This window comes from Chiloscyllium punctatum, chromosome 49 (assembly GCF_047496795.1).
Source record: "Chiloscyllium punctatum isolate Juve2018m chromosome 49, sChiPun1.3, whole genome shotgun sequence".
Lineage (NCBI taxonomy): Eukaryota > Metazoa > Chordata > Chondrichthyes > Orectolobiformes > Hemiscylliidae > Chiloscyllium > Chiloscyllium punctatum.
Window position 1 is genome coordinate 18,199,296 of NC_092787.1, and position 27,597 is coordinate 18,226,892.

The 27,597-nt window shown below is 40.4% G+C and overlaps 1 protein-coding gene across 5 annotated transcripts in view; it reads left to right on the forward strand.

Annotated features, from left to right (window-relative positions):
- Positions 1–27,597, forward strand: part of LOC140469301 (SH2 domain-containing protein 3C-like) — a 185,110-nt gene that overhangs the window by 13,379 nt on the left and 144,134 nt on the right. For 2 of the 5 annotated variants that reach the window (XM_072565665.1, XM_072565666.1), the window contains exon 3: positions 10,846–10,926. The exons of 2 other annotated variants lie outside the window; for them this stretch is intronic. In XM_072565665.1, the coding sequence (XP_072421766.1) occupies positions 10,846–10,926 (81 nt within the window). Of the gene's footprint in view, positions 1–10,582; positions 10,927–27,597 lie in introns of those variants that run through there. One more of the 5 variants, XM_072565669.1, reaches the window with a different exon arrangement.

The window sequence follows — 27,597 nt, forward strand, 5'->3', positions numbered from 1 at the left end:
TTCTGCTCTAAGAAACAAACCCTGATGCACTTCTATGCATCTATGTTACCCTCACTCTGTTAATTTGTCCAGTCAAAGTGCAGATTAAAATTACTCTGATAATTGTAATGCCCTTCTTATCTGTCCTTGTTATTTCCGAATTTATTCTTGGTCCTATAGTGAGGCAGTTCTTTGGGGCCTGTAGACAACTCCCCATCCATGACTCCTTTCGCTTACTATCCCTTAATTTCACCCAAACTCTATCAACATCACAATTCATATTGCAGTAATCGAGTTGCTCACTGTTGTCAGCTATGGCTTACTTGGTAAGCCATAGTCAGAAAGTACAAGATCTACTATATCACTACTCACCGACACAATGATACTTCCATTATTAACAAAGCAAACCAAGCTCCTTTTCCCTTTTACCTATTTCTCTGGAATGTTGAGTATCCTTCGGATATTGAATTACGACAATTTATCCCTCACACATCATAAAAACAGGTGAACTAATCATTGTTGTTTGCAGAATAAATTGCGCAAGTTGACTGATGTATTTCCCACATTGCAATATTTCTACACAAAAAGTGTTTGTAAAGTCCTTTGGGACAGTTTGAAGTTGTGAAGGATGCTATATAAATGTAAATCTGCCATTCTGGCAGACCTCTGTCTGTTTACTTCACCACGCTTAACAGAGTCCAGCTCTGGTAGTGACAGGCTGGAGTTCATCAGACTTTCAACAGTGCTGCAGCAACCCATAAAACACATCAATGACAATATCTTGTGAGGCGGTCAATGGCCGGGGAGCAGTAAAGAAGATTCAATACAATGCATATAACCTGAATAAAGAACATTTTCTTTTCCACATGGAACACACAGTCGTTACCCCTCCACAGAACAAGATTGAGGAACAAGGCCAAAGTTGAGAGTGGGAGATTCTCACTGAGTGATGAAACCACTGCTATTTAATAGGCAGGCTAATTTAATTAAGATATGAAGTTATAACTCAGGCATGTTGGTTGAGTGCAATGCAAGACTGTGATAGATTAAAGAGAACAGCACAAACTCTTGCAGCGTCTAAAAGTTTTTGCTACATACTGGCACCCGCCCTGCTCCAGTCCTTCCCTATTCTGAAAGAAAGGGTTAAGAAATGTTAATTTTTGCAGCATTTCATACCATTTTCAGCACTTTGCCACCAATGAATACTATTTAAAAAGCAGAAGCTGTTATTTTGATGACAGATGTGGCCAATTTCCAAAGTAAAATCTCAGTATTAGCAAATGACCAGTTGAAGTGGTTTTGTTGGAGCAGTCGAAAAAGGCGTGTTCATCAGGACCCCAGGGTAATTATCTTGTTATCTTTTAATTTGTGCATGGATATTTAAGTATGAGTGCAGGCAGATGGGTATTTCAGTTTAACGCTTCATCCCAAAGTCAGTGCCTCTAGCAATGCAGCATTCCCACAATGCAATCCTAAACTATGTTCTCAAGTCTGTAGTGGGTGTTTAAAGCCACTGTATTCTGATTCAGAGATGAAAGTGTTATAAATGGAGCTGTGCTGAAGTTGCTGGTTTTTGTTTAGATTCAATACTTGGTCTGCAGTGAGTTAGCTGATCCTAGTTGAGGTCATCTTACAGAATAGAGCCTAGAGTTGGCTTTTTTTAAAATGGGTTTATATTTGCTTTCATTGCCCCAGGTCAAAGGAGGAAAACTGGCCAGCATTCCTTGCTTTCCCATCCTCTTTTCTTCCCGACATACTTCATAGAATCATAAAATAACACAGCACAGAAAGAAGCCACTCACCTTCCCGTGCTTTTTCTGGCCCTTTGGGTAAAGCTAGCCAAACTATTTTGACTCCGCAAGGTTTGACTCCCTTACCTTTCCTGTTAACTTTGTAAATTTTGAAAAGAATTAGAAACAGAACGTGCAGAGCTTCAGGAGCAAAGGCAGAGTGATGTGGGGTGAATTGCTCATCAGAGAGCTAGTATTGATGAAACAGGTCCAGTGGCCACCTCTGTGCTGTACCCATTCTGTGATTCGATGAATTCGCTTTTTAATATTAATATTACATTTATTGACATCACCCATTAAGGCGGCACATTCCAAATAACACCCTAATGAGAAAAAGTATTTCTTCATGTTGCCTTCAGTACTTTTACCTTCAATCTTTGTCCTTTGGTTACTGCCCCCAACTGCCACTGGAGGCTGTTTCTCTTTATTTACTCAGATGTGCACATGTTTTTGATTAATTCCAGCTACAGGGCTCCAGCCTTTGTCATGCTTGTGGAGTGCTGTAATGAAATTCAGAAACTTTTTAAAGGGATCTCGTCATCTGTTCACAAATAGCAGACCATGAGATATCATCACTGTTTAAAAGGAGAAAATGAAAGAGTCCCATCCTCATGGGATGGCATTTATTTGCACCACTTGATGTAGTACTGAGCCAAACAGCCCAGGAAGGTCATGGGTTCAGTTCCAGTTAGTAATGTATTAATCAGTCTCAGCTTTGAAGGCACTAATTGAAAACAGCGAGGCAGGGCAGGGTAGGTGGGGTGGAAATTAGCCATGGTTCCAAGCTCTTGATTATTATCCTGTATAATCCTGAGAGAAAGTACATGCATTTGGAGTCAAGACAGAAGCAGTGATATACTATGTAGTCAAATATCTCATGAACATTTGCCACCTGGGAAAATACTATGTGCATGATTGTGGAGTCATTCCTCAGCCTTTAGGGAGAGTAAAGCAAATACTTTCTCTCGATTCCTCAATGTTTCCAGTCATTGTGGATATTTTGCAATGTGTTTGCACAATGTTGCTTGATATGCAGTCTAATATATATGAGAAAGAATGACATGGAGATTGTGCAAGTATATAACCAGGGAGGAAAGTCAGAATAGTTACATATTCTTTGAAGCCTGGGTAATGGAGGAATTCCAGGATCAGTGCTGTGTATAGATGTTTATCCCAACACAAACTTATGTTGTCAACAATAATTTGTATTTATATAAAATATTTTCATTTATAATACACATCTGAGACCTCAGGACATCTGAACAGACTCTACAGCCAACAAAGTAAAACAAAAGTATTTCTGTAGTGCAATCTCTGTTGTGATGTTGTAAGCATCCTCGGTGTTGTAAAACGTCCCAAGGCATTTTATATCATTAACAATCAAACACATTTAGACACTGAACTTTGAGATGTTAACTGTGATCAAGTCTATTCCTGTAAGTTTCATCACATGACTGGCCTCCATGCTTCAGCCATGAGTTGGCCAAGACATCCATTTCTCTATACCAATCAGAAAGCAAAAAGACTCACTAACCAATTGGTTCCTGTTTGACTATCAGTCAAATCTCTTTTGTTTCTTCCCATTTTCAATATCCTTCTAATTGGTAAAGAGAAATGTTCAAAGAAGTATGCAAAACAATCTTTTTGTTTAATAGCCTCTTGATTTTTCTCCAAGTTGCATGCAGCAGTATCCTGGAGATTGAACTCCAATTCCTGGAGATCTCAGGATGATCCTGGAGGATTGAAAACCCTGAGGTTGACTCAGGCAAATAAATATTAGGAGAGGTGGCCAAAAATGATGTCAAAGAAGTAGGAAAAAGAAGCAAGAGAGACAGTGAGACAATTCCAGAACTTGTGGCCAATGCTGTTGAAGATATAGCTGCCAATGGTAGAATGCTAACTATAGAAGTTCTTTGAGGTTCATCAGAGTAGCAGCTTTTGTTGGGCAATGTAATGAATGGAAAAGCAAGTGAAGTGCAAGCAATTGCAATTATACAAAGCCTTTTCCTTCTGCATTTAAACATGATTCTAGTAGTCAAAGACCTTCAGATCTAAGGCTGCGGTGTGGCATCTGACAAAGGAGTACTCTGAAAGCACTCTGTGATTTCAAATATACCTGTTGGACCACAATCTGGAGTCGTGTGACTTCTGACCCTATATAACTGAAGTATAGCTTCCCTACTTTTGTACTAAATAAACAATAATGCTCTGTTATTTTTCCTAATTACTTGCTGTATTTGCATACTTACCTTTTAATAGTCACACTGTAGGACAACCAGATCCCTCTGCATCTCAAGAGCTCTGCAATCTCTTACCATTGAGATATTATGCTTCATTTTGTTCTCCTGCCAAAATGGACAACTTCATACTTTTCACGTTATATTCCACTTGCCAAACATTGGCTTCACAATTTATTTTCCTACCTATCTTTGTATCATCGGTAAATTTAACAACCATACCTTTGGTAGCTTCATCCACACATTAAATGAAAAGAATTGAGGCTTCAGCATTGTTTGCTTTGGCAAACCACTTGTTATGTCTTACCAAACAGAAAATTACCCATTTATACCTTTTCTGTTTCCTGTTAGCTAGTCAGTCTTCTATCCTTGATAATATATTACACCAATAGCGTGAGTTTTTATTTTCCACAATGACGTTTGGCGTGGCACCTTATCAAATGCTTTCTGAAGATCTAAGTGTAGTACATCCACAGTTCTGCTTTATTCTCAGTCCATGTTACTTTTTCCAATAGCTCAAAAGAGAACATCAGAGAATAAATTGGTTAAACATATTTTCTTTTCACAAAACTGTTTGTGGGGGTGGCCTGGTTACTCAGTGATTAGCACTGTGGGCTCACAGCGCCATGGACCCAGGTTTGATTTCAGCCTCAAGTTCAAAGTTTGTGCGAAGATTTGTAGCTCAGGTGCTCATTGATGTGGTTCTGTTCGCCGAGCTGGGAATTTGTGTTGCAGACGTTTCGTCCCCTGTCTAGGTGACATCCTCAGTGCTTGGGAGCCTCCTGTGAAGCGCTTCTGTGATGTTTCCTCCGGCATCACATACCAGAGGAAACATCACAGAAGTGCTTCACAGGAGGCTCCCAAGCACTGAGGATGTCACTTAGACAGGGGACGAAACGTCTGCAAGACAAATTCCCAGCTCGGCGAACAGAACCACAACAATCAGCCTCAAGTGATTGTCTGTGTGGAGTTTGCATGTTCTCCTCTTGTCTGTGTGTGTTTCCTCCCACAGTCCAAAGATGTGCAGGTTAGGTGGATTGGCCATGCTAAATTACCCATAGTGTCCAAGGATGTGCCAGCCAGATGGATTAGCCATGGGAAATGCAGGGTTACAGGGATTGGGTAGCGGGTGTGTGTGTCTGGTTGGGTTGCTCTCTGGATGGTCAGTAGAAACTCAATGGGCCAAATGGCCTGCTTCCATACTTAGGGATTCCATGATTCTATGTTGACTCGATCTGATTATCTTGAATTCATTGAATTTCCCTGTAACCACATCATTAGCTTCTAATTTTCCCTATGATAGATGTTAAACTGACTAGCCTATATTTCCTATTATCTGTGTCCCTTTCTTTTTGAGTAAAGGATTTACATTAGCTAGTTTCCAGTTTAGTGGAACTTTCCCTGATCTTAGTGAATTTTGAAAAAGAAATAAAAGCAATGACTCACACAGCTAGTTCTTCAAAGACCCTAAGATGGAAACCATCAGGACCCATGATTTGTTGCCATGCAGTTCCAACAATTTGTTAAGAGCTACTTCCTTGGTGAAAGTAAGTTTCTGGATGTCATCTATCCCTTCCAATTCCTAATAGATTGCTATTTTTGAGATGTTATTTGCATCCTCTTTGGTCATGACTGACCAAAAACATTCATTCAATTCCTCTTCTCATTTTCCGTTATTAATTCCCAGTCTCATTTTCTACTGTACTGGCACTTACTTTGCTAAAAGGTTTTATTTTTAACTAGCTGTAGAAACTTCTACTATCTGCCTTTATATTTTAACTAGCTTTCTCTTATGCTCTAATGTTTGCTTTCTTATTAACATTTTAATCATTGTTTATTTTCTTTTATAGTGTGTCAAATCTTTTGATCTGCTTTTGCACAATTATATACTTACTCTTTCAGTTTAATATTATCCTGAACCTTTTTAATTAACCATGGATAGGGGGTTCTCCTTTTAGTGTTTCTTTCCCTTTGACATGTATCTATTCTGTGCATTCTGAAATGTTTCCTTAAAAGTCTGTCACTATGTTTCTATGTCTCTATTGGCCTATTCATTAAGTTGCCAGAAACACTTCCTCAAGCTCTGGTTTCATGCCCCCAGAATTGCCCTTTTTTAAGTACAAAATATTAGATTTAGTCCCACTCTTCTCTTTTTAAAACTATACGTAAAATTCAATTATATTATGATCACTGCTACTTAGAGGTACCTTCTTGAGAAGGTAATTAATTAATCTCGTCTTGTTGGTTAATACCAGGTCTAGTATAGTCTGCGATCTGGTTTGTCCAGAAGGTGCTGTCCTGCACAAACTATCCCAAGACATTTCATGAATTCCTCATCTAGGCTACTTTTGTTAATCTGATATCTCCCATCTATATGTAGACTAAAATCCCCGTATAATAATCATTGTATCCTTCTGACAAAATCATTATTTCTCTTTAATATCCTTCCCTGCCATGTGGTATTGACATAAATGACATATTTTAAAGGCTGGATCTTGATAGATGATTGTTAACAGCTTGACCCCACTATCTGATTATGTTATCAGCTCCCCATGACAGTACCCAACTAAAATTAAACAGAATAATTTAAAAGAGTTTATTTAATGTCATTAGTGAGGTGCTGGGAAATTTAAGAATGACAATGCCATCTGCTCAAGAGTAAGTTGACAGCCAATCCCATATTTATCTGATGATGAATATGTACAAATGTACAAATTCCTTACTGTTCAGTCTAATCTGCACAATGCCAAGTAGTCAAACCTCTTCACATGGACTCTTCCAGAATGAATATAAAATTCTAATGCCTCAGTTAAACTGTCATTCAAGTACTAACACACAAATATGAAGGGAGCTTTTCAGGAAATCTTAAGTATCACTTGTCACTGCTGAGTTAATGAAACACAAGCTAGATCTCACCATAAACAGCAAAGAATCCAATCATATTTGTATAAATTGCTTAATTTTCGTCAGGCTGAACTAATAATACTGGGTCAAAAAAGTTGGAAAAATGGGACCTCATAAACTGTGGTTTGCAAATTCCTAGTCTCCACATCAGCTTAACATTACTCAGTGTTTGGTTATGGAATAGTTTTGTAAGAGTAAGGTTGGGTGGGGAATAGTTTATGGGAAGGTAAATAAATGGCAAGTAATAAATTTCTATTTAAAATTTCCCACTCGATTGCAGTCCTGAAGTCTGCAGGACTTTCTTCACAAATATCTGACTATCTCTGAAGGATATCAATAATTCTGTGAAAGCTGTGTTTGCTTTTAAATTGGTAATTCATATTTTGCATTTCATCCATGCCATTCTCTATACCCCATGTTACTGGTAATTTGTACTCAATTGTTGGGAACCCAACTGAGCTCATGAAGTCATTAACTGGGATAGAGTAGGGTGCATGTGGGGATTTGCAGTTCAAGGGTACTCAGTAGGAAAAAAATAATACTTTTCAAGATTGTTTAATCAGAAACATTCTCTCTCAAGAGCTACAGCTTTCTAAAGGGGCATCAGCATGGAACAGGGATCAGGTACCTTACTCAACCTCTCAAACCTTGAGATGCTGCAGTGAGACGTGATAAGCATACATGCTTGTAGGACCAGTGAGTTACAATGATATCTCTTTCATAGAGATGACTTATGTGCGGATAGTGCTAATGCTCCAGATGTCCCTGGAGTTTCCTGGAATTAAAGATTAACCTCAAAGATAATGCTAAAAGCATGTCAGGAGATACATAAAACGGGTATTTAAAAATTTTCTTTTTAATTCGACACATTTTATTAATATTCATTAATTAATTAATTTTATACATTCTAAATTATTATTTAGAAAAATATTAGAAAGAAGATCAGAGAATAAGAACATAGGAGACCATTTGGTCCTCTGACGTGTACAAGCTCTTGCAAAGGACAATCTAATTAGTCCCACTGCCCATATTTTCTCTATTGCCTGCCATTTGCATTCTAAATTCTACCCACACATTACTTTAAAAAGGTCTGCCCTTATGTCGTTTCAATCACCTTAAAGCTGTGTCCTCTAGTTATTGACCCTTCAGCTGTTGGAAAGAGTTCTCTCTATTTACTCTATCTAATCCTTTTGTGAACTTCCGGATATTACTACCAAATTTTCTCTTACCTTTCTCTGCTGTAAGGTGAACTACCCCAGCTAACCATGTAATTATATTATTTCACAAGTAGAACTGTGCTAAATTAAATTTCTCCAAGATCATTAGATCCTTCCTAAAATGTAGTGCCCAGAGTTGAACGCAATATTCCAGCTGTAACTGAGCTGATGCTTTATGTAGGGTTAGCATTACTCCTTGGCTTTTGTACTCCATACATTTATAATGCTTAGGGTCACATTTATTTTATTAGAAACTGCTTTGTTAAGATGTCCTATCAGCTGCAAGGTGAGGTGGGGAATGTGGGGGTAGGGGGGGATGTTTGCAGAAGGATAATGAAGAGGCCAATCAGAACCCCCTTCATGGAATGACTGAAATTCTCTTCTCTTGACACCCAAAGATGACCAAAATACAGCCAGTGCAAAGGGGTGGCCTTTCTCAGCTGCAGCATGGACTGAGAGAGAGGGCAGCATTATATTAACATGAAACCAAAGAGCCCCTCCCTCTCACTAACCCATGTGACCATCCCACAATCACCATGAAGGATGGTCACAGTTTGTTGGCATCACTTGCCCTCTGAATAAGATCCTCCTCTACCATGATTGGCTAGTAGCTGTGGACAGTTGGAAGTTAGAGGGTACCTACAACTTGAGATGCAGTCACTATCTCTTTCTCTTTCTCAATCTTATGTGTGTTGACAAACTGTTACCCTGTCAGTCCTGGAGAGAGGCTTCCTATTAGCCCTGCTGTGCCCACTTACAGTCCTTAATTGGATAGCAAACTCATTGTGTGGCCATTCCTTCTGAAATCCTGTCAGGGAACTGTCTCTAACATGGTGTGGGGGTGAGGATTTGGATTTAATCCTGATGTCGGGATCCCAACCCAGAAACAAAATCCAACTGAAAGGGAGTGTTCATTTTCCAATTGGTGTGGGAATAAGACAAGGCACCATGGAAGTGATTGTGCCAGGTACCCTTCATTTGGAGAGTGACGGGCAGTTGGGTATGGGAGACCATGTGATAAGACACCTGCAATGCATTCAATCTAGTTAGCAATGTTGTATCAGTCAGTTTGACAACAACTGAATCCATAAGCTATTGGAGCAGAAGTAAGCCATTCAGCCCATTGAGTCAATCCACCATTTAATGAAATCATGGCTTATGTGATAATCCTCCCCTTAACCCTTGATTCCCTTACTGATTAAAAATCTGTCTCTTTCAGCCTTGAATATCTATAATGACTGAGCCTCGTCAGCCTCTTGTGGTAAAGAATTTCATATTTCATGTCCTCTGAAAAGAGTCAGGTGTTTTTCCAATCATCTCACCTTATGCAAGAGATTGTACGTTTTTCTGGCTCCTTATCTCTGGTATCAACTAACGTCAAAATGATCTGGTCATTATCACATTGTTCCCTCCGGGATCTTGCTGCATTGTGGCAGTGGCTACAGCTTAACATTGGCTGAAAAGTGCTTCGGGTTACGCTGAGGTCACAAGGGTGCTATGTGAATACACATCCTTTTCTTTTGTTATTTATCACATCCATCGTTGCAGCATCTGAATGATGCCCTGGGTTGAAGCTAAGCACTTATCTTTGGTGAATCTTCAGGAACTGCAGTGGTGTCCACCCAAGGTCAGTATCGGGCTTGTTTGGGCGGTGTCAGGCTTAGTCACGCAGGGAAGCTCTTTCTGCACCATTACTCAAATTGGGCAGACACAAGAATTTTATGTTTTGCAGATGAAATAGAATATGAGCTCAATGTCTGGCTGAGGTGAATTCACGGATCAAATTGCCCTTGGCCAAATGCAAGTTGGCATTCCAATGGAAGGAACAATTTTGCTGCCAAACTGGCGCAAACAAGCCATGAGTGGGAAATGAAACAGGGTGTGCTTGCCTGAGGAATGATGATGAGGCAGAGCAGATTTGTTTTTAATTTTGTAACAAACTTTCCTTGATTTAAAATCAACACATCCTCTCATTCTTGTGTGTCAACAATGTCCTAAATATAATAGACCAATCTTCCTAATAAAATCATAAGTGTTTTAAAGCATCAACCTTTATGTTATTGTGAAAAATAAAAAGTGGAAGATACCTTCCCTCCATGTTTACAATGTCATGAGTGTATAATACACAGAAAACAAAATCCTTTCAATCTGCAATATTGCTAACACATGGCCAATAAAGCATGTGATATGTTTACTGCCATGTTTACAATTTCACTAACACCCAGCAACCAGAGCAAATCCTTCCCCGAGAAGGTTTGATACTGGCACAGATATGAAAAACATAGTGTAATACCCCTTTATCACATCAAGTACAAAAATGAGTAAAACACAAGTTACAGTCTCCAATGGGTTAAAGGGAAACTCCTCAGAGAAATGAAATGAATACAGATGTCTTGGATAACTGTCAGAGAGAAACCATTAAGTGCCTTACTGCATTTTACAAGTGAAGAAAAACAGAAGATAGAATCTAGGTAACAGATGAAACTGAGAGTTCAGAAAAGAAACAGTAAACATGACATTTAAGATGCTCGTAGATGCATAAAGCGACCTTGTTAATTGAGAAGGCAGCGCAGGCATTTGACAGTTCTCAGGAAGTGACTGTGCAATGATTCTATGCAAGAAGCAGAAAGAGAGCTGCCGCTATTGCAATGGAGATTTTGTAAAAGTATGGAGGTTTCTGACTGACACAGAAAAGTGTTTTCTTCTTCTTCATAACAGTGCATCTACCATCCCTCACTGCCTTTCCAAAAGAGAGGAAATCTCTAACAACAGGAACCACCATGAGTTTGAAAAAACTAAGTAAGTGTCAACCGTTGATTTCACTAGGAGCTGAAAGAAGCATTTTTGTTCTGTGCAGATAGCTATCTTGTGCTTGTTCTGATATATTGAACTGTCAGATGATTTAAAGGGAAAGTTTCTCAATGGAAAATATGAATGCAGTCTGTGACTTTTGCTGCTTTTATTCTTCAAAATGTTTTTGATACTTTGATATCTGTCTTTTATTGTAAGAATGATGTGTCTTACTGTTATGTGTTAGTGGTGTATGTATGTGTGTGTTTGAAAGAGGGTAGTGTTTGTGTGTCTGAGTGGAGAATGTGTGTATGTGAGAGTCAGAAAGAGAGAGAGTAGTGTGTGTATGTATGTGAGAAGGAGTGGTGTAAGCGTCGCTGAGTATGCATGAGAGTTGTGTGTAAGTAAGAATGATGTTCATGTATTGAAGTGGTGTGTGTGTTTACTCTTGTGTATGTGTCATTAGTCTATGCCCTCGCCACTCAAGTAGTGTCTGCATGTACACAAGTGGTGAGTGCACATGAAGGAAGAGTGATGTGCATGTGCATTAAAGTAGTGAGTATGAAAGGTCATGGGTGCATGTGCACAAGAATGGTGCATGCGCATGATAGTGATGTGTCTGTGCATAAGGCTGATGTATGCTCATGAGAGAGTAATGCGTATGCCTGCATTGGAGTGACACGTGAGAGACGGATGTGCGTTTGCTGGCACAGGAGTGGTATATGCACGTGAGAGAGACTGGTGTCTGAGAGTAAATGTACATGAGAAGTGCATGTATGACAGTGGTATGTGTATATATGTAGGAGTGGTGTATCTAAATTGTTGTTAGTGTTTATATGTAAAAGCAGTATGATTACAAGAATAGTGGAAGTGTAAGAATGGTATGTGTGTAAGAATGGAGTGTGCACTTGCTGGATTACTGAATTTGATAAGTGTGAGTGAGTGTGTACATCTGAGAATAATGTGTGTGATCTGATTGTGAGAGTGATGTGTTTGTGTGAGAGAATAGCGTGCAGGTTAATTGTGCATGCGTGTATAATTGTGAAAGTGGTGTGTGTGCAAATGGCGACAGTGGTATGTGCACAAATATAAGAGTGGTGTGTGCGAGGGATATGTGTTATGTAAATGGGATGAGTGATATAAACAAATGGTATTTGTACATATATGCAAGAGGATTATGACTGTTGGTGGAGTGGGTGTGCAAATGTGTTATGCATATGGGTGAGTGTGTACAAATTGTGGGTGGAGGGGTAGCAGTATTTTTGTGTGTATAGTAGATGAGGTTGTGAAAGTTGGGTGTTGGTGTATTAGGAAAGGCAATGTTACTTTAGGAGTGGTCTTTTTTTTAAAATGTACTATTTGAAAAACAATCTATGACATCACTGAACTATTTGGCAACATACCCCTGACAGAGAAAATTCAGTCCCAACCCCTCAGTCTTATTATTGTCAGACTCATCAGTTTTGACATAATGAAGGAAGAATATAGAACTTTCTAAAGATAACTTTAAAATGGTACTTTTGCGCAATTTAAATGGTAATTGAAAACTTCATTGCTGCACAACTTTGTTTATAGTTCTTGGTAGAGGACACAGTTCACATTCTTACTGGTGCTCCTGCCACGAGCCGATGTAAAAAGGGAGGATAGGGGAATTGAAATACCATTTTTAAACACATGGGTAGTCAACTAAGGCTATTTCTGAATATTATCTAGTAAATGCCTGGCAGCAGTTTATCAATCTGCCTTTATCATCAGGGAATGTTGCAAAGCATGGAGAGAAGTATAATGACATTGAAAATGAGAGAATAATTTGACTCCATTTATAGTAGTGAAATTTTTAACAAGAGTTAACCACTTCCTCCTCATCTTTTCTGGTCTTAAATTCTCGACAATAATCCCAACTGTACTTCAGTGAATAAGAAGGTCCCATAAACAAGAATTAAACAAGGAGCTTAGCTTTTCTTTCCTTCAAGGATTCTGTTGGGATTCTCAGTAGCAGAAAGTAGGTCAAAACAATAACAACATTTTACATTTATGAGATACCTTTAACACAGCAAATGTTGCCATAGATCAAATTTAGATAAATGTGAGGTGCTGCATTTTGGAAAAGCAAAGCTTAGCAGGACTTATACACTTAATGGTAAGGTCCCAGGGAGTGTTGCTGAATGTAGAGACCTTGGAGTGCAGGTTCATAGCTCCTTGAAAGTAGAGACGCAGGCAGATAGGACAGTGAAGAAGATGTTTGATATGCTTTTCTTTATTGGTCACAGTATTGAATACAGGAGTTTGGAGGTAATGTTGCGGCTGTACAGGCCACATTTGGAATATTGCATGCAATTCTGATCTCCATCTTATTGGAAAGATGTTGTGATACTTGAAAGGGTTCAGAAACGATTTACAAGGATGTTGCCAGGGTTGGAAGATTTGAGCTATAGGGAGAGGTTGAATAGGCTAGGGCTGCTTTCCCTGGAGTGTCAGAGGCTGAGGGGTGACATTATAGAGGTTTATAAAATCAAGAGGGGCATGGAGAGGATAAATAGACAAAGTCTCTTCCCTGGGGTGCGGGAGTCCAGAACTAGAGGGCATAGGTTTAGGTTGAGAAGGGAAAGATATAAAAGAGATCTAAGGGGCACTTTTTTCATGCAGAAGGTGGTACGTGTATGGAATCAGCTACCAGAGGAAGTGGTGGAGGCTGGTACAATTACGACATTTAAAAGGCATCTGGATGGGTATATGAATAGGAAGGGTTTGGAGGGATAAGGGCCGGGTGCTGGCAGATGGGCCTAGATTGGTTTGGGATATCTGGTCAGCATGGACAAGTTGGACCGAAGGGTCTGTTTCCATGCTGTACATCTCTATGATTCTATGACTATATCTCAGTTGAGAGGCAAGTACCTATTGGATAAAACATTTGATGATTTTGTTTCGACAAAGAAAATTGTGAGGTGAATTTTGGAGATGTTTAAAATAGTGAAGCCTTGGTATAGATAAACAAACAAACCATTTCCAATGACAAGGCATCTAGGATGAGGGGACATAGATTTGAGATTAAACAGATTTAGGGCTGAGAGCAGGAGTAAACTGTTCACACAATGATAACCAGCACTAGTGAGTGAAGCAGAAACCATGACAATGTTTGAGAATAGGAATTGTGGAAAGGTGGGTCAAATGAAAAGGGAATAAAAGAACTTGGCAATAACATGAGCATGAAAAATTACAGCCACTTCTCATTTGGAGGGTAAATCCTAACATGAATTGTTAGGATGAATGGCCTGCTTCTGTGCTGGAATTCCAATGTAATCAGGGATATATCACTAACAAAGTATCTACAGTATCCCATGTAAAAAGATATTGAGGAGCAGATTTTAACCAGCTATATTCATAGACAGGCAATATGTTAAAAAGAAGCATTAGTTAAAACCCCAATTCTCGCAGCAGCATGTAAGGTCCCACCTCCACTCACCAAAAACCACAAGGAATTAAAAATGGGGCCCAAACCGTGAATCAATAGAGCCGATTTAAATTCTGCATAAATGATTAGATCTTGAATGAGTTAAAATCTTGCTCAATATTGTTGTATAAGCTTCAGCACTTTGTGCTGATGCCTTGAAACCAGTATTGAATTCCCAGAGATTAAAATCGGGAGCCTGAGTGGAAGGCTGCATATAAATGACCTTCACAGAAACCCTAGATGAAAACTTATTACAGTTTAATTAATATTATTTTTTCGCATTCTTTGTAATACTACAAAAATACCCACCACCTTCTCAAGAGCAATTAGGTATGGGCAGTAACTGTTAGCCTAGTCAATGGCACTCACATCCTATGAAAGAGCAATAAAATACATAGAAATGGGATGGTATAACTGCATCACGTACAGCAGCAGTTTCCCTGGGAGCAGTGCCAGTTTGGTGCAGTACTGAGCAGAAAGCAACGTGACATTCTGAAGACATCTGTGCACAGCTCATCAGAGAATGTTGCGTGGATGTTGCTTAGCTGATCTATTCAGTCCCATTGCTGCATGTGAAAGCTAGCCTGGTAACATAGAGACTATAAGCAAGGGAGAAAATAAATGCCTTCAGTTTCAAGGACAGAACATTGATACTTTACCAAACTATTCTTAATTTTATTGTCAGATAATGCACCTTGGGCTGTTTAGTCTTTCTGTGATCTGCACTTAACCTGCCAACTGTTCATTGCATGCTTGGACAAGTTTTCAGACCTAATTGTTAGATGCAGGTGAATATATTCTCATTGCAAAACTCATTATTATCTGCATCCAGGAGTAACCCAAAGCAGTAGAGGAACTATAGTCATTGGTGTTTAGAAGAATGAGAGGGAATTTCATTATAATCTTAACAGGACTAGACAGAATAAATGCAGGAAGGATGTTGCCAATGACTAGTGAGTTCAGAACCAAGAACCATAGTTTAACTAGATGGGGCAGGCTATTTACAACTGCTATGAGAGAAATGTCATCACCCAGAGAGTGGTGAGCTCATGGAATTCTCTGCCACAGGAAGCAGTTGAGGTGAAAACATTGAATGTTTTCAAGGAATGGATAAGTATAGATCTTAAGAGTAAAGGAGTCAAAGAATATGGGGAGAAAATGGGAACAGGGTACTGAGTTGGATGATCATTGAATGGTAGAGAAGGCTACAGGGCCAAATGGACTACTTCTATGCCCATTTTCTATGTTTCTATGTTTCTATGTTGAATCCTACTATGGAGAATAACAACATAAGGAACAGAATGAGCCATTCAGATCCCTTGTGCTAATTCCAATTTTCAGTTGGATCAGAGCTGATAAACTCCTTACCTCCCTTCAGGAAAACATTATTACCAAGATGTGTCAAATACAAACCACTGCTCAACACCCCACAAGCCAGAAGGACAGCAGAACAGAATAGTTGCAGGATGCTACAAGAAATAATAAATGATGATAACAAATGACTCCACAAATATAAATGAGAAATTTTGTGCCAAAAAACTGTACGCTAACGTGACTGACCATGAATAGACAAGTCCACTAGAACAAACTATCAATACTAAACAACAGCGAACCAAGACAAAGAAAAGACCAAACCTACAAGAAAAACTGGCCAAGCTCACCGACAATTCAGAAGCTTGGATAAAGAATCTGTCAGACTGACCACTCGCAGACACGGAAGAAATCGGCCTAGTACGAGGGATGAACTCCCAGGACCTGGACAAAAAGGACTTCCTTAGCAGCACTGAATCCACCCTGAAAGACAACAGACTTCCAGAAGAAATCCAGCAGGCCATCAGACAGACAGTAGTACTAAGCAGAAAGAAAGAAGCGAACACCCTCAACACACAGGAAAGGAAAGACCTGGAAGGACTCAGAAAAGTTAGAAATATTTTAATCCTACCAGCAGACAAAGGGCGCATGACCATCATCCTGAACAGAACACAATACACTGAAAAAGCAAACACACTACTTGCAGACACCGATACCTACCAACCAGTGGTGATGGACCCAACTGAACAGCTAGAAAACTGTATTACAGCATACCCTGAGGAAACTTCACAACACAGGTGAAATTAACAAGACAGACCTCCAAAGAATGAAACATGAAGGATCCAACACATCCCTTTTCTGCAGACTACAAAGGTACATAAACATAAACGTGCCCCCCCCCCCACCCCCCTCAGACCCACAGGCTCACTTCCTGGTATACTGACATACAGACTAACAAAGGAACTGCAATGCAAACTGAAACCTAGTAGAAGACTCAAGCCACTCCATCCACTCCACCCATGAATTCCTGAACATCATCAAAAACGCCAAGGTAGAGGACAACGAGGCCATGGTTTTCTTCGACATGACAGTCCTATTCACATCAATAAACATCAGCTTGGCCAAAGAAACACTGGCCTCACTGCTGGAGGTACCAATGATGCAAACACCTGACAGCACCAACTTCATTGGCAAGGACAGCATCCTCATGCTAGTGGACCTGTACCTCACAACCCTCATCACCTTCAACGACAAGACCTACAAACAAATCAATGGGATGCCTGTGGGATCACTAATATCAGGACTCTTAGCAGTGGTTAGAATGAACAGCCCTTCCCACAATCCAACCCAAGCTTTGGGTCTGCTATGTGGATGACACCTTTGTCATCACGAAACGCAACAAATTAGAAGAAACCCACAAAAACATAAACAGCATCCTTACTGGTATAAAGTTCACCAAAGAGGAAGAGAACAACAACAGACTCTCCTTCCTAGATTCCACGGTGGAACGTAAAGCCAATGGAGAGCTGCAGACCAGCGTTTACAGGAAAGCCACACACACTGACCAGATACTCAAGTACAGGAGCAATCCTCCCAACACCCACAAACAGAGCTGCATCAGGACATTATTTAAATGAACTACAATGTAATCAGGAACAACGGGTACCCGCTAAGTGCAGTCCGCCGATTCCTACACAACAGACCTAAACAAAAAGACACAACATGCCCAGAAACTCTAGCCACCCTGCCATACATTAAAGAAATCTCGGAGATGACGACCAAACCACTCTGGTCCCGAGGCAACATGGTCGCCCACAAGACCACATCACTGAAACAGCTCCTAATGAATTTACCTGCAACCATCAGAATGAAATCATATAGAATACCCTGCAAAGACTGCAAACAAATATTACATTGGACAGATGGACAGGATACTAATCACCAGGATACATGAGCACCAACTAGCCTCCAAAAGACATGACAAACTATCACTAATATCCATACCCACAGACGAAGACAGATATGTTTGACTAAGACAGTACATCCATCCTGGAACAGGCTAAACAGAGGCTTGCATGGGCATTCCTAGAGGCCTGGCCTTCAAACTGGAACTCCATCAATAAACACATTGATTTGGACCCCATTTACCAACCTCTCAGAAATAGAACTGGAAGTGATATCACTCACCACAACAGACCAAGACACACATATAGCAAGCGGCTCAGAACACCAGCACTCCATTGGAGACTCACTGATGATGTTACCTAGCATGGTAACGATACATCTAAGAATAAATCTGCCAGTTCAGCAAGCATACGTGCAAGCTGCTCCTTACCTCCATTTATGGACTGTGCTACATATCCTGAGACAGCCTTAACCAACTAAAATCCATTGACATCAGTCTTGAAAATTTCAATTTCAATGAAATTTAAATTGGCATCCTTCTGAGGCGAGATGTTCTGATTTCACCACTTTTTATTTAGAAAACATGATTGCTGAATTTGAGGCTCCAGTTCTAACTTTAATATTAATGCTGTCTCGTTGTTGATTACACCAACAGAGAAAATATTTTCCCATATCTACCTAAAGCACCTAAACTAGAATCTCACTCACAAAGGCAACAATGTCAGTCTTGAGGAAAAGAACCAGCTAAAGCTTTACACCTGCAAAACCTTCAAATTGTAAGGCGACGTTTTTGGCTCAAATCAAATGATTTGTATGCAGAGTTAGAAATGATTAAGTATTGAATATGTTATGATAGTTTCTGAGCAATTTAGATCGTAGAACTGTTCTACCAAAAAAAAACTCAACGAATGAATATTAAGCCTGGGAGGAATCTTGTGGACACCAGCTGAAGAGTTGATAAGAGTCCAAGTCACCCCTTTTCAGCAAAGCTGACCTTACCTTGTTCCATTCAAGCATGAGACTGGCCAGTGGCGGACTTTCCCCAGGATCAAGGACCCCAGGAATGAAGGGTCACCCTTTGTGAGAGCTGTCAGCCAACTAGAGGCACATGATTCTCTCCAAGGTTTTTTTGCTGCATTGTTTTAACCCCTTAACTGTTTTTTTTATGGTGACAATAGAGATTATGCGAGCTGAGAAAAGAAAATAATTAACTCTAGAAAGTAAGGTGGGAGTATCTTCCAGCTTCGTGTGACTCCTTACAAATGTCTTTTATCTGAGTGTGACCATCCATCTGCAGTGAACTACAGAGATGCTCGGACATCTGACCTACAACAGCAGCCAGCACAGCTAAATATCAAACCATTTATAGGAAACCAGACGTCTGGCCATTCTCATCTCCAGTTAAACATTAGAATTCAGTGACAATGTGGAATTCGAATTTCTGGCAATTCACCTGAAGGTTCCCAGAATGCTTTGAAAGCTTCTGCACATGCCCAGTCAGGTGACTTTTGTTGGCTCCTCATCAGGGAAAATATTGTCCACATTAAAACTTTGTCCAACTTCTCATTTCCACAGGAGCTGAGTCAGTGCATTTTAGCCTCAGCAACGTGGCAACATTTTCTATCAAAACCAATAAGAGTCTAGGAAGCGATTAATTTATTTCATGGATGCAGTGGTTCAAAAGGAGCAGCTCACCAACATGTTCTTGAGGGCAATTAGTGATGGACGATAAATGCTGGCCCAGCCAGAGACACCAGCATGCTGTGAAGGAATAACAAAAATAACTGTAGCTCACCCAGAAACCTTTGCCTGTCAGGGATGTGGAAGAGAAGACAACAAATTTATTTCAAAAGGAATTGGATCAGCATTTGAGTAAATTGAGCTTTCAGGACTACGGAATAGTGTGGGGGCATGGACCACATTAAATTAATAAGATCATAAGACCATAAGACAAAGGACCAGAAGTTAGGCCATTCGGCCCACCGAGACTGCTCCATCATTTAATCATGGCTGATAAGTTTCTTAACCCCAAGCTCCTGCTTTCTGCTGAAAACCATTGATCCCCTTGATAATCAAGAGCCTATCTATCTCAGTCTTAAATCCACTCCCCCGAAGGGTAAAGAATTGACATGATATATCTGACCCTCTGTCACAAATGTCAGCCTCACTGCTGTAGACCTGTGTACTCTGGAGATACAGCACCTGAGGCAGATTTTTTTTGTATTTGTTCAGAGAATTTGGTGTAACTGGCTAGGGCAGCATTTTTATCTATCGCTAATTGCTCTCGAGTAGATGTCATTGAGCTGTCTGCTTGAACAACTGTAGACTTTGTGATGTAGATACACACACAACACTTTTTTCGGGAGTGAGTTCCACCATTTTGAATCAATTACTGTGAAGGAACAGTGATTATACTTCCAAGTCAGGTTAGTGTTTGACTTAAATGAGACCTTGCAGATGATGGTGTTCCCCTGCATCTGCTGCCCTTGTTCTTCTAGGTGATTTAAGTCACAGGTTTGGAAGATACTGCCAGAGGAGCCTTAGTGAGTTACTAATGTATCTTGTAGATGGTACACACTGCTGCCACTGTTTCACAGTGGTAGAAGAAGTGAATGTTCAAAATGGTGAATAGGGTGCCAGTCAAATGGACTGCTTTCATCTTGGATAGTGTCTAGTTTCTTGAGTGTGGTTAAAGTTGCAATCATCTAGGCAAATGGGGAGCATTCTATCACACACCTAACTTGTGCCTTGTAGGTAGTAGAGAGGCTTCAGGGAAACAAGAAATGAATTAACTGTTACAGAATTCCCAGCCTCTGACCTGTTCTTGTTGCCACTGTATTTAGATGCTGGTTCATTATGGTTTCTGGTCAATAATAACCCTCAGCATATTGACAGTGAAGTATTCTGTAATATTTGTCCTATTGAACATCAATGGTGAGGTTCAATCTTGTTTGAAATGGTCATTTCCTGGCACTTGTGTGGCATGAATATAAATTGCCACTTATCAGTCCAAGCCTAGATATTGTTTAGGCCTTATTGCATTTAGGCATAGATTGCTTCAGTATCTGAGGAGTTGCAAATATTACTGAACATTGTGCAACCATCAGCAAACATTCCCATGTCTGATTTTATGACAGAAGGAAGATGATTGATGGAACAGCTGAAGAACTTTCTAGCTGAAGATGAAGCATCCCTTGCTGGTATCATTACAGAGCTGATAAAATGCAAAGAAACAACAGAAACTAGCACAGTATTTATGCCTGATAGCCACCAAGATGATCAGATATCTGTTAATTGGCTGGAGCACAGATTCCTGTAGCAAACCAATATTTCACCTTGTCTTATGACTTTGCAGTATTGTAACAAGAAACACAATTGAGTGTGTACATTCAGAGCATTGTAATTCAGTGTCTATCTGTAAGGCATGTATGAATTTCCCTCAGCCTCAAAGGAGATCCTGGAATATCACACCTAGTGAGTGTCAAAGAGAAAGAGTTCAAAAGGGAGAGACGAACTGCAAACTGAACTGTAATCTCCTGTGAGTTATCATAGACTGTGAACATGACAGAAGCAAATACAGCAGTGTGCTTGAAAGACATGCTTGTGTCTTCTCCTTTCAACAATACACAAGAACAGGGTTAAAATTGATTTCAGTACGTGTCTGTGAGTACAAATGAGTGAAGGTGTGTGCTGTGAAGTTCACAACTAAGAAAACCCCTACTCATCCCTGAGCTGCAAGTGAAAAAAGAGAAAGGAAGTCTCTCTCTTTTCTGAAGCCAGAAAGCTAGTGAAATCACATTGAAAGAAAATAGGGTGAAGGCATTTTAGCAGATCTATAAAGCCAAGTATATCAAAATCAATTGCTCATTCACAACAATCAGTGCTGCCAGAATCATCCAACTTACTATCTTTAATATCCCATCATCAATTCTTGATGGATCTCAGAGATTGATTCAGAATATTTTTAGCTTTTTATCTGTGTTGGATTCACCTCTTATTTTTAATTCTGTACATGTGTATTGCTTTATTGTTTCTTCTTGCGTTTGGTAACTAATAAATTCACAGTTTTGTTAGCTCAAGAAAGCATGGTAAAGTTGGCTTTTTTTGAGAGATCATTTCATTTTAATTGGTCTGTGAGAAAGCCAATCCAAGGTTAAGCCAGGTGACAGAGGGTGGTGGTGGTGGAGGGTTGCTCTTGGGACTTGAGGCCTGTGACCAGCAGTGTGTTCCACAGAGATCAGTTCTGGGTCCTCTTTTGTTTATCATTTACATAAATAATTTGGTTGAGAATATAGAAGACATTGTTTGTAAGTTCATGGACAACACCAAAATTGGTGGCATAGTAGACAGTGAACAAGGTTTTCTAAAATTACAAAGGGCTCTTGATCAAATGGGTCAATGGGCTGAAAAATAGCAGATGGACTTCAATCTGGATAAACATGAGGTATTGCATTTTGGCACAACAAACAAGGGTAGGGTGTAGACAATTAATGGTAGGCCCTTGGGCAGTGTTGTAGAACAGAGGGACCTAGGGGTACAGGTACATAATTCTTTGAAGCTTGCATCAAATATAAACAGGGTGGTTAAAAAGGCATTTGATATGCTTGCCTTCATTGCTCAGTCCTTTGAGTACAGGAGTTGTGATGTCATGTTGAGGTTGTACTTGACATTGGTGAGACCTCTTCTGGAATATTGTGTCCAGTTCTTGTCACCCAGTTATAGGAAGGATATTATCAAGCTGGAGAGAGTTCAGAAAAGATTTACCAGGACATTGCTTTGTATGGAAGGTCTGAGTTATTAAGAAAGGCTGGATAGACTGGGAATTTTTTTCACTGGAGGTAATGAGTTGAGGGGCAACCTGGTAAAAGCTTATAAAATAATGAGAGGCATGGATAGAGAGTTAATGGTAGTTGTCTTTTCCCTTGGATGGGGGATTTCAAGACTGGGGGTACATTTTTAAGGTGAGAGGAGAGACATTAAAAAAGACATGAGGCAAATTTTTTACACAGAGGGTGGTTCGCGTGTGGAATGAACTTCCTGAGGAAGTGGTGGATGTAGGTACAATTACAACATTTAAAAGACATTTAGATAAGTACATGAACAGGAAAGGTTTGGAGGGAAGTTGGCCAGGGGCAGGCAAGTGGGACTAGTTTAGTTTGGGATTATGTTCAGCATGGACCGGTTGGTCCAAAGAGGCTGTTTCAGTGCTGTATGACTCTATGACTCTATGAAAAGGATCCTTTCTAAATTAACCTTATTGTGACCAGCTGACATTGCAGATGAACAAAGAAGGATGCCAGTTCATCCTTCCTCATCCAGAAGCTTGAGAATTTGAGGTATCCTGTGTGATCCTGATAATTGCATAGGAACTGGGTGTAACCATACTAGTCATCAGCATTCCACACTGATAGGACTTTGTTAGATTATGACTTATTAGCACTTGAATGGATTGAAAATTACTCATAATTTATGCAGATGCTGGTGATTGAAGTTTCAAACTTCAAATGCTATCTCAAACATAGTCCTACTGTCTATATCTGAAGTTTTAACTTACACTACACTACACGCTGAGGTCACCTTGACTTTACACAATAGCTTAACATGATGCTCAACTACTTGTTAGACTCAATTTCTAAAATCTGTTTCCATGGGAACACAAAATGATGGGTTGCACAGTGGCTAAGTAGTTAGCACTGCTGCCTCATAGCACCAGGGACCCAGGCTTGATTCCATCCTTGGGCACTGTCTGTGTAGACCTGTGTCTGTGCAGGTTTCCTCCAGGTGCTTTCGTTTCACTCCCACATGCAAAGATGTGTAGGTTAGGTGAATTGGCTGTGTTAAGTTGCCCATGTGTATGTTAGGTGCTTTAGTCAGGGTAAATGTAGAAGATATGAGTCTGGGTGGGCTACTCTTTGGATGCTGAATGGACTGTTTCCACACTGTACTCTATGAAAATGGGCAGTTTCTAAGTGATGGTCAAATCAATACTTGAGACTTTTCTCTCATTGCCTAAAGTCAAAACCACTCTGATGTTGTGTTCACATCTTCTCACTCATGTCACGTGTGGAGACTAAGACCCGCTATATTCTATAATAATAAGTCATATTGTGAAATGTGATCTTCAAAATGCTGGAAAAGGTTGGCAATTGGCATAATGAAAGTTAGTTTAACTGACTGAGTCTCGGGCTTGGCCAAAGGACAGTTTCAGAGATATTCTTGAGCAGTTATCTGCTTTTTGAGTTATGTTAGTGAATATTCTAGATTGGAACTTTGACGAACATCCCTATCACTGGCCCAGCCGAAGTCAGTACAGAGTGACAATAAACCCTTCTCATTTAGATGGCTCGCTTACACTCTTCACATGGTCCAAAACAGTCAATGTTTGGCAACCATGGACTGTAGGCAGGATTTTCCCTATGAGATATGGGACCTTGACTTTGCAACCAAATGAAGGTCCTGAACCCACACTTTCTGGGAGACCAGCAGGTGGAGCTATTTTTCCCTCTGTGTGGGATGGGCTCTGAAATCTGGATGGACCATAGGAGAACACATGGCACTGAAAGATCAGTAGCCTCTCCATTGGAGATGGGCACCGGTGAAATATGGAGGGAACAGTCCCAGTTAGCACCCACAAATGCGAACATACTGCAGTACATTTAGAAGGCACGAAAAGATTAACAGACAGGAAGGGAAAGCTGTTGCAGTAATAGTCATTGTTGTAGCTGCTAAACAAATAAAACAAAGAAATGTGGATGCTGGAAATCAGAAGCAAAAACAGAAATAGCTGGAGAAACTCAGCATTTATTGTCCATTCATAGTTGGCCTTCAGTAATTGGTGGTGAGCTTCCTTCTTGAACTGCTACAATCCAATTAAACTCTTCCCTTAAATACCCACATTCCTGCACTACAAAGCTGGAACAAAGACATCAGTGGGAAGTGATTCTTCTTAACCAGGCTGTAATACTGTGAAAATCAGACCCTCATGGGCTGTGGCTCAGTTGGTAGTGCATATGCCTTGGGGGCGGAGGGGGAGGGGAGTGTCAGATGAATGGGATCCAATTTAATATGAGTGGCTCAATAGTAGATTGGACAGCACCGTTACTAACAGGGTCATCCAGGGACCCCAAATGTTTTATTTTCTTCAAAACGTTGGTTAGTTAATAAAAAGAAGAGTAGCTTCATTTTTGTTTGATAATACATGAGAAAACGTGTGATGCTAAAGGCACGACATAAATGCGGGTTGTTCTGGCTCACATATACATCGCTAACTTACAGAAATTGAGGGAAGGTTTGCAAAGACAGTTCCCCAGCAACGACTTATCTTTTAGTAAATGAGAAACATTCACTTTGAAACTTGTTTTTTTTTCTCTGTCCTGAATGGGACTGTGTCGGAAGTCTGATATCATGAAAGGGTTTTGTGTTCAATACATCCCTTTTAGGATTTAGAGTGTCTCTTTAAATAGTTCCTATTCATTTTCCACAAAGTAATCCACAGTTTTTCATACATACCAGGGAAGAAAAGTTTACAACCTACATAGGATTCTTAATTTATTCAGGTTTGGAGAGGAAGTTACCCAGATATTTTGATCAGTGGAAATTTGACTCTATTCCAGGACTAAATCCTACACATTCTATTCCATTAATGGCAGTCTCTCCATTAGGATCCATACTTAAAGCCAGGGGATTTTTTGGCTGGATTTGCTCCAGATTTTTTTATTATTGTTAAATTTTTGAACATTTTACAATCGTTTACAGTCATTGTACAATTGGCCAGTGCAATGGCTTGCGGTCAGCATATGTGAGCACTGTCATTTCATGAATGACAACCCATTATTGTGTAGCTGTCCTGTAATGTGAAAGAGTGAAGATGGTTGAGGAAATGCCAACTTATATTTACATAGCAGCTTTGATGTAACAAGATGTTCTAAATTGCTTCACAGAGGGATCATAAAAACAAAAAATGTCATGGGGAATAGTTGATCCGATGATGACCAAATGCCTTGTCAAATTGTGAATGGCTTCAAGGAGGTGGGGAGGGGGGTGGTGGTGATAGAGAGCTGTAGAAAAGGGAATTGTGTAGCTTAGGGCCTATGCAACATGGGAATCAATGGTGGAACGATTAAAATTAGGGATGTTAATGCAGTCAGAATGAGAGGACTGCAGATATTTAGAAGATTTTAGTTGGGGGGGACAGTGGGGCAACTGAAGGAAATTACTGAGGGCTGAAGCCATGGAGGGATTTGAAAACAAGGATCAGAATTTTAACTCCAAGACAAGACCTGGGTGAAAGTGTTAGTTCCTCCTCACCTCTATCCTAAATGGGCAACTCCTTAGTCTGGAATTATGTTTTCTAGCGCCAGAGAAATGCCAACCTGATAAACTTTCAACCCCTTGCATAATGTCAATCTATCTACCTGTGCCTTAAAAATATTCAGGCAGTCTGCCCCATGCCTTTTCAGGAAGAGAGTTCCAAAGACTCATGATTCTCTGATAGAAAATATTTCACCTGATCTTTGTTTTAAATGAGTAACCCCTGATTTCTAAACTTCCATCCAATCAAGGTCCCTCAGGATTTTATGTTTCAATCAAATAGCCTCTAAACTCCGGTGGATACAAGCCTGACATGTCCCAACCTTTCCTCATAAGGCAACCAATGCTCCACCCCACCCACCCCTCTATGGTTAATTTTCTCTAAAAAGCCTCCAATGCTTTTGTATGTTTCCTTATAATAAGATGATCAATACTGTACTCCAGAAGCAGTCTCATTGCATGGAATCTTACAGGGGTCTGAGTGATGTGGACTGTGGTGAAATGTGTGGCAGAATCGGGCAGGAAGTAGATGAGGCCGATCTTGATGTTAGACGCTCACTCCATTTTTCATGGTTTACATAAGCAGCATGGTGAGATTTTTGTTAGGCAGTGGTGAGTAAAGGAAAAGACTCACTGATTCTCCAATTTGCCTCCCTAATATTCAACTTGCTATCTTACCAAACTCCACCAAACAAGTTGGATGCCAAGGATGGGGTGGCATAGTGGCTCAGTGGTTAGCACTGCTGCCTCACAGTGCCAGGGTCCCAGGTTTGATTCCAGCCTCTGGCAACTGTCTGTGTGGAGTTTGCACATTCTCCCTGTGTCTGCATGGGTTTCCTCCGGGTGCTCCGGTTTCCTCCCACAGTCCAAAGATGTGCAGGTCAGGTGAATTGGCCATGCTAAATTGCCCATAGTGTTAGGTGCATTAGTCAGAGGGAAATGGGTCTGGGTGGGTTACTCTTCGGAGGGTCGGTGTGGACTGTTTGGGCTGAAGGGCCTGTTTCCACACTGAAGGGAATCTAACCTCAAAATTTGACATAGAAACCAAAACGTGTGCTTGGCCTCCATGTTGGACCAGGCACTACTTTCTCACTGCCTGGTCCATGGGCATTGCGAATATGCACCCAATGTCCATGGACATTGGCATCCGATATGTGTCAGCCTCTAAGAATTGTGATGGCACCTTCCTGAAAAGGTGGGGAAGCAGACTCCTTGAATTACAGGACTTTTCTGCAACTTCGATGCTGCACCTCAGGCTGCATAGGCAGTTCCGATTGTTATAATACAGCAACAAGCACACTGTGTGCTCAGAAACATGGACCAGGGACAGGCTGCATCACTGGGCTGTTCACTTGCTCACTTCGCACACACTCACTCTTACCTGGATGCTGACAGCGTTTCTGCCTTGCTTTGCCTTGAAGGTGATAGCCTTCAGTCAGAGGATCCTGGCACAGTAAGTTAAGGGCAGCCTCTGATACCAGTGCAAGGGCTTGGAAATGGTTAGTGAGTCATTCGGTGTTGTGCTCCTCACCTAAGCAGCGGGAAGCTTTCAGGGAGCCCAATAACAGTCTTGACTCTCTTTGCCCTACTGGGTGCTATTTTGATCCTGCAATGAGAAAGAGAGAGAGAGATAAGTAGTAAGAGAGATAAAAATGAGTGGTGCAGCATTTGGCACAGATGGGGAGGTGTCCTGAGTGAGTGAG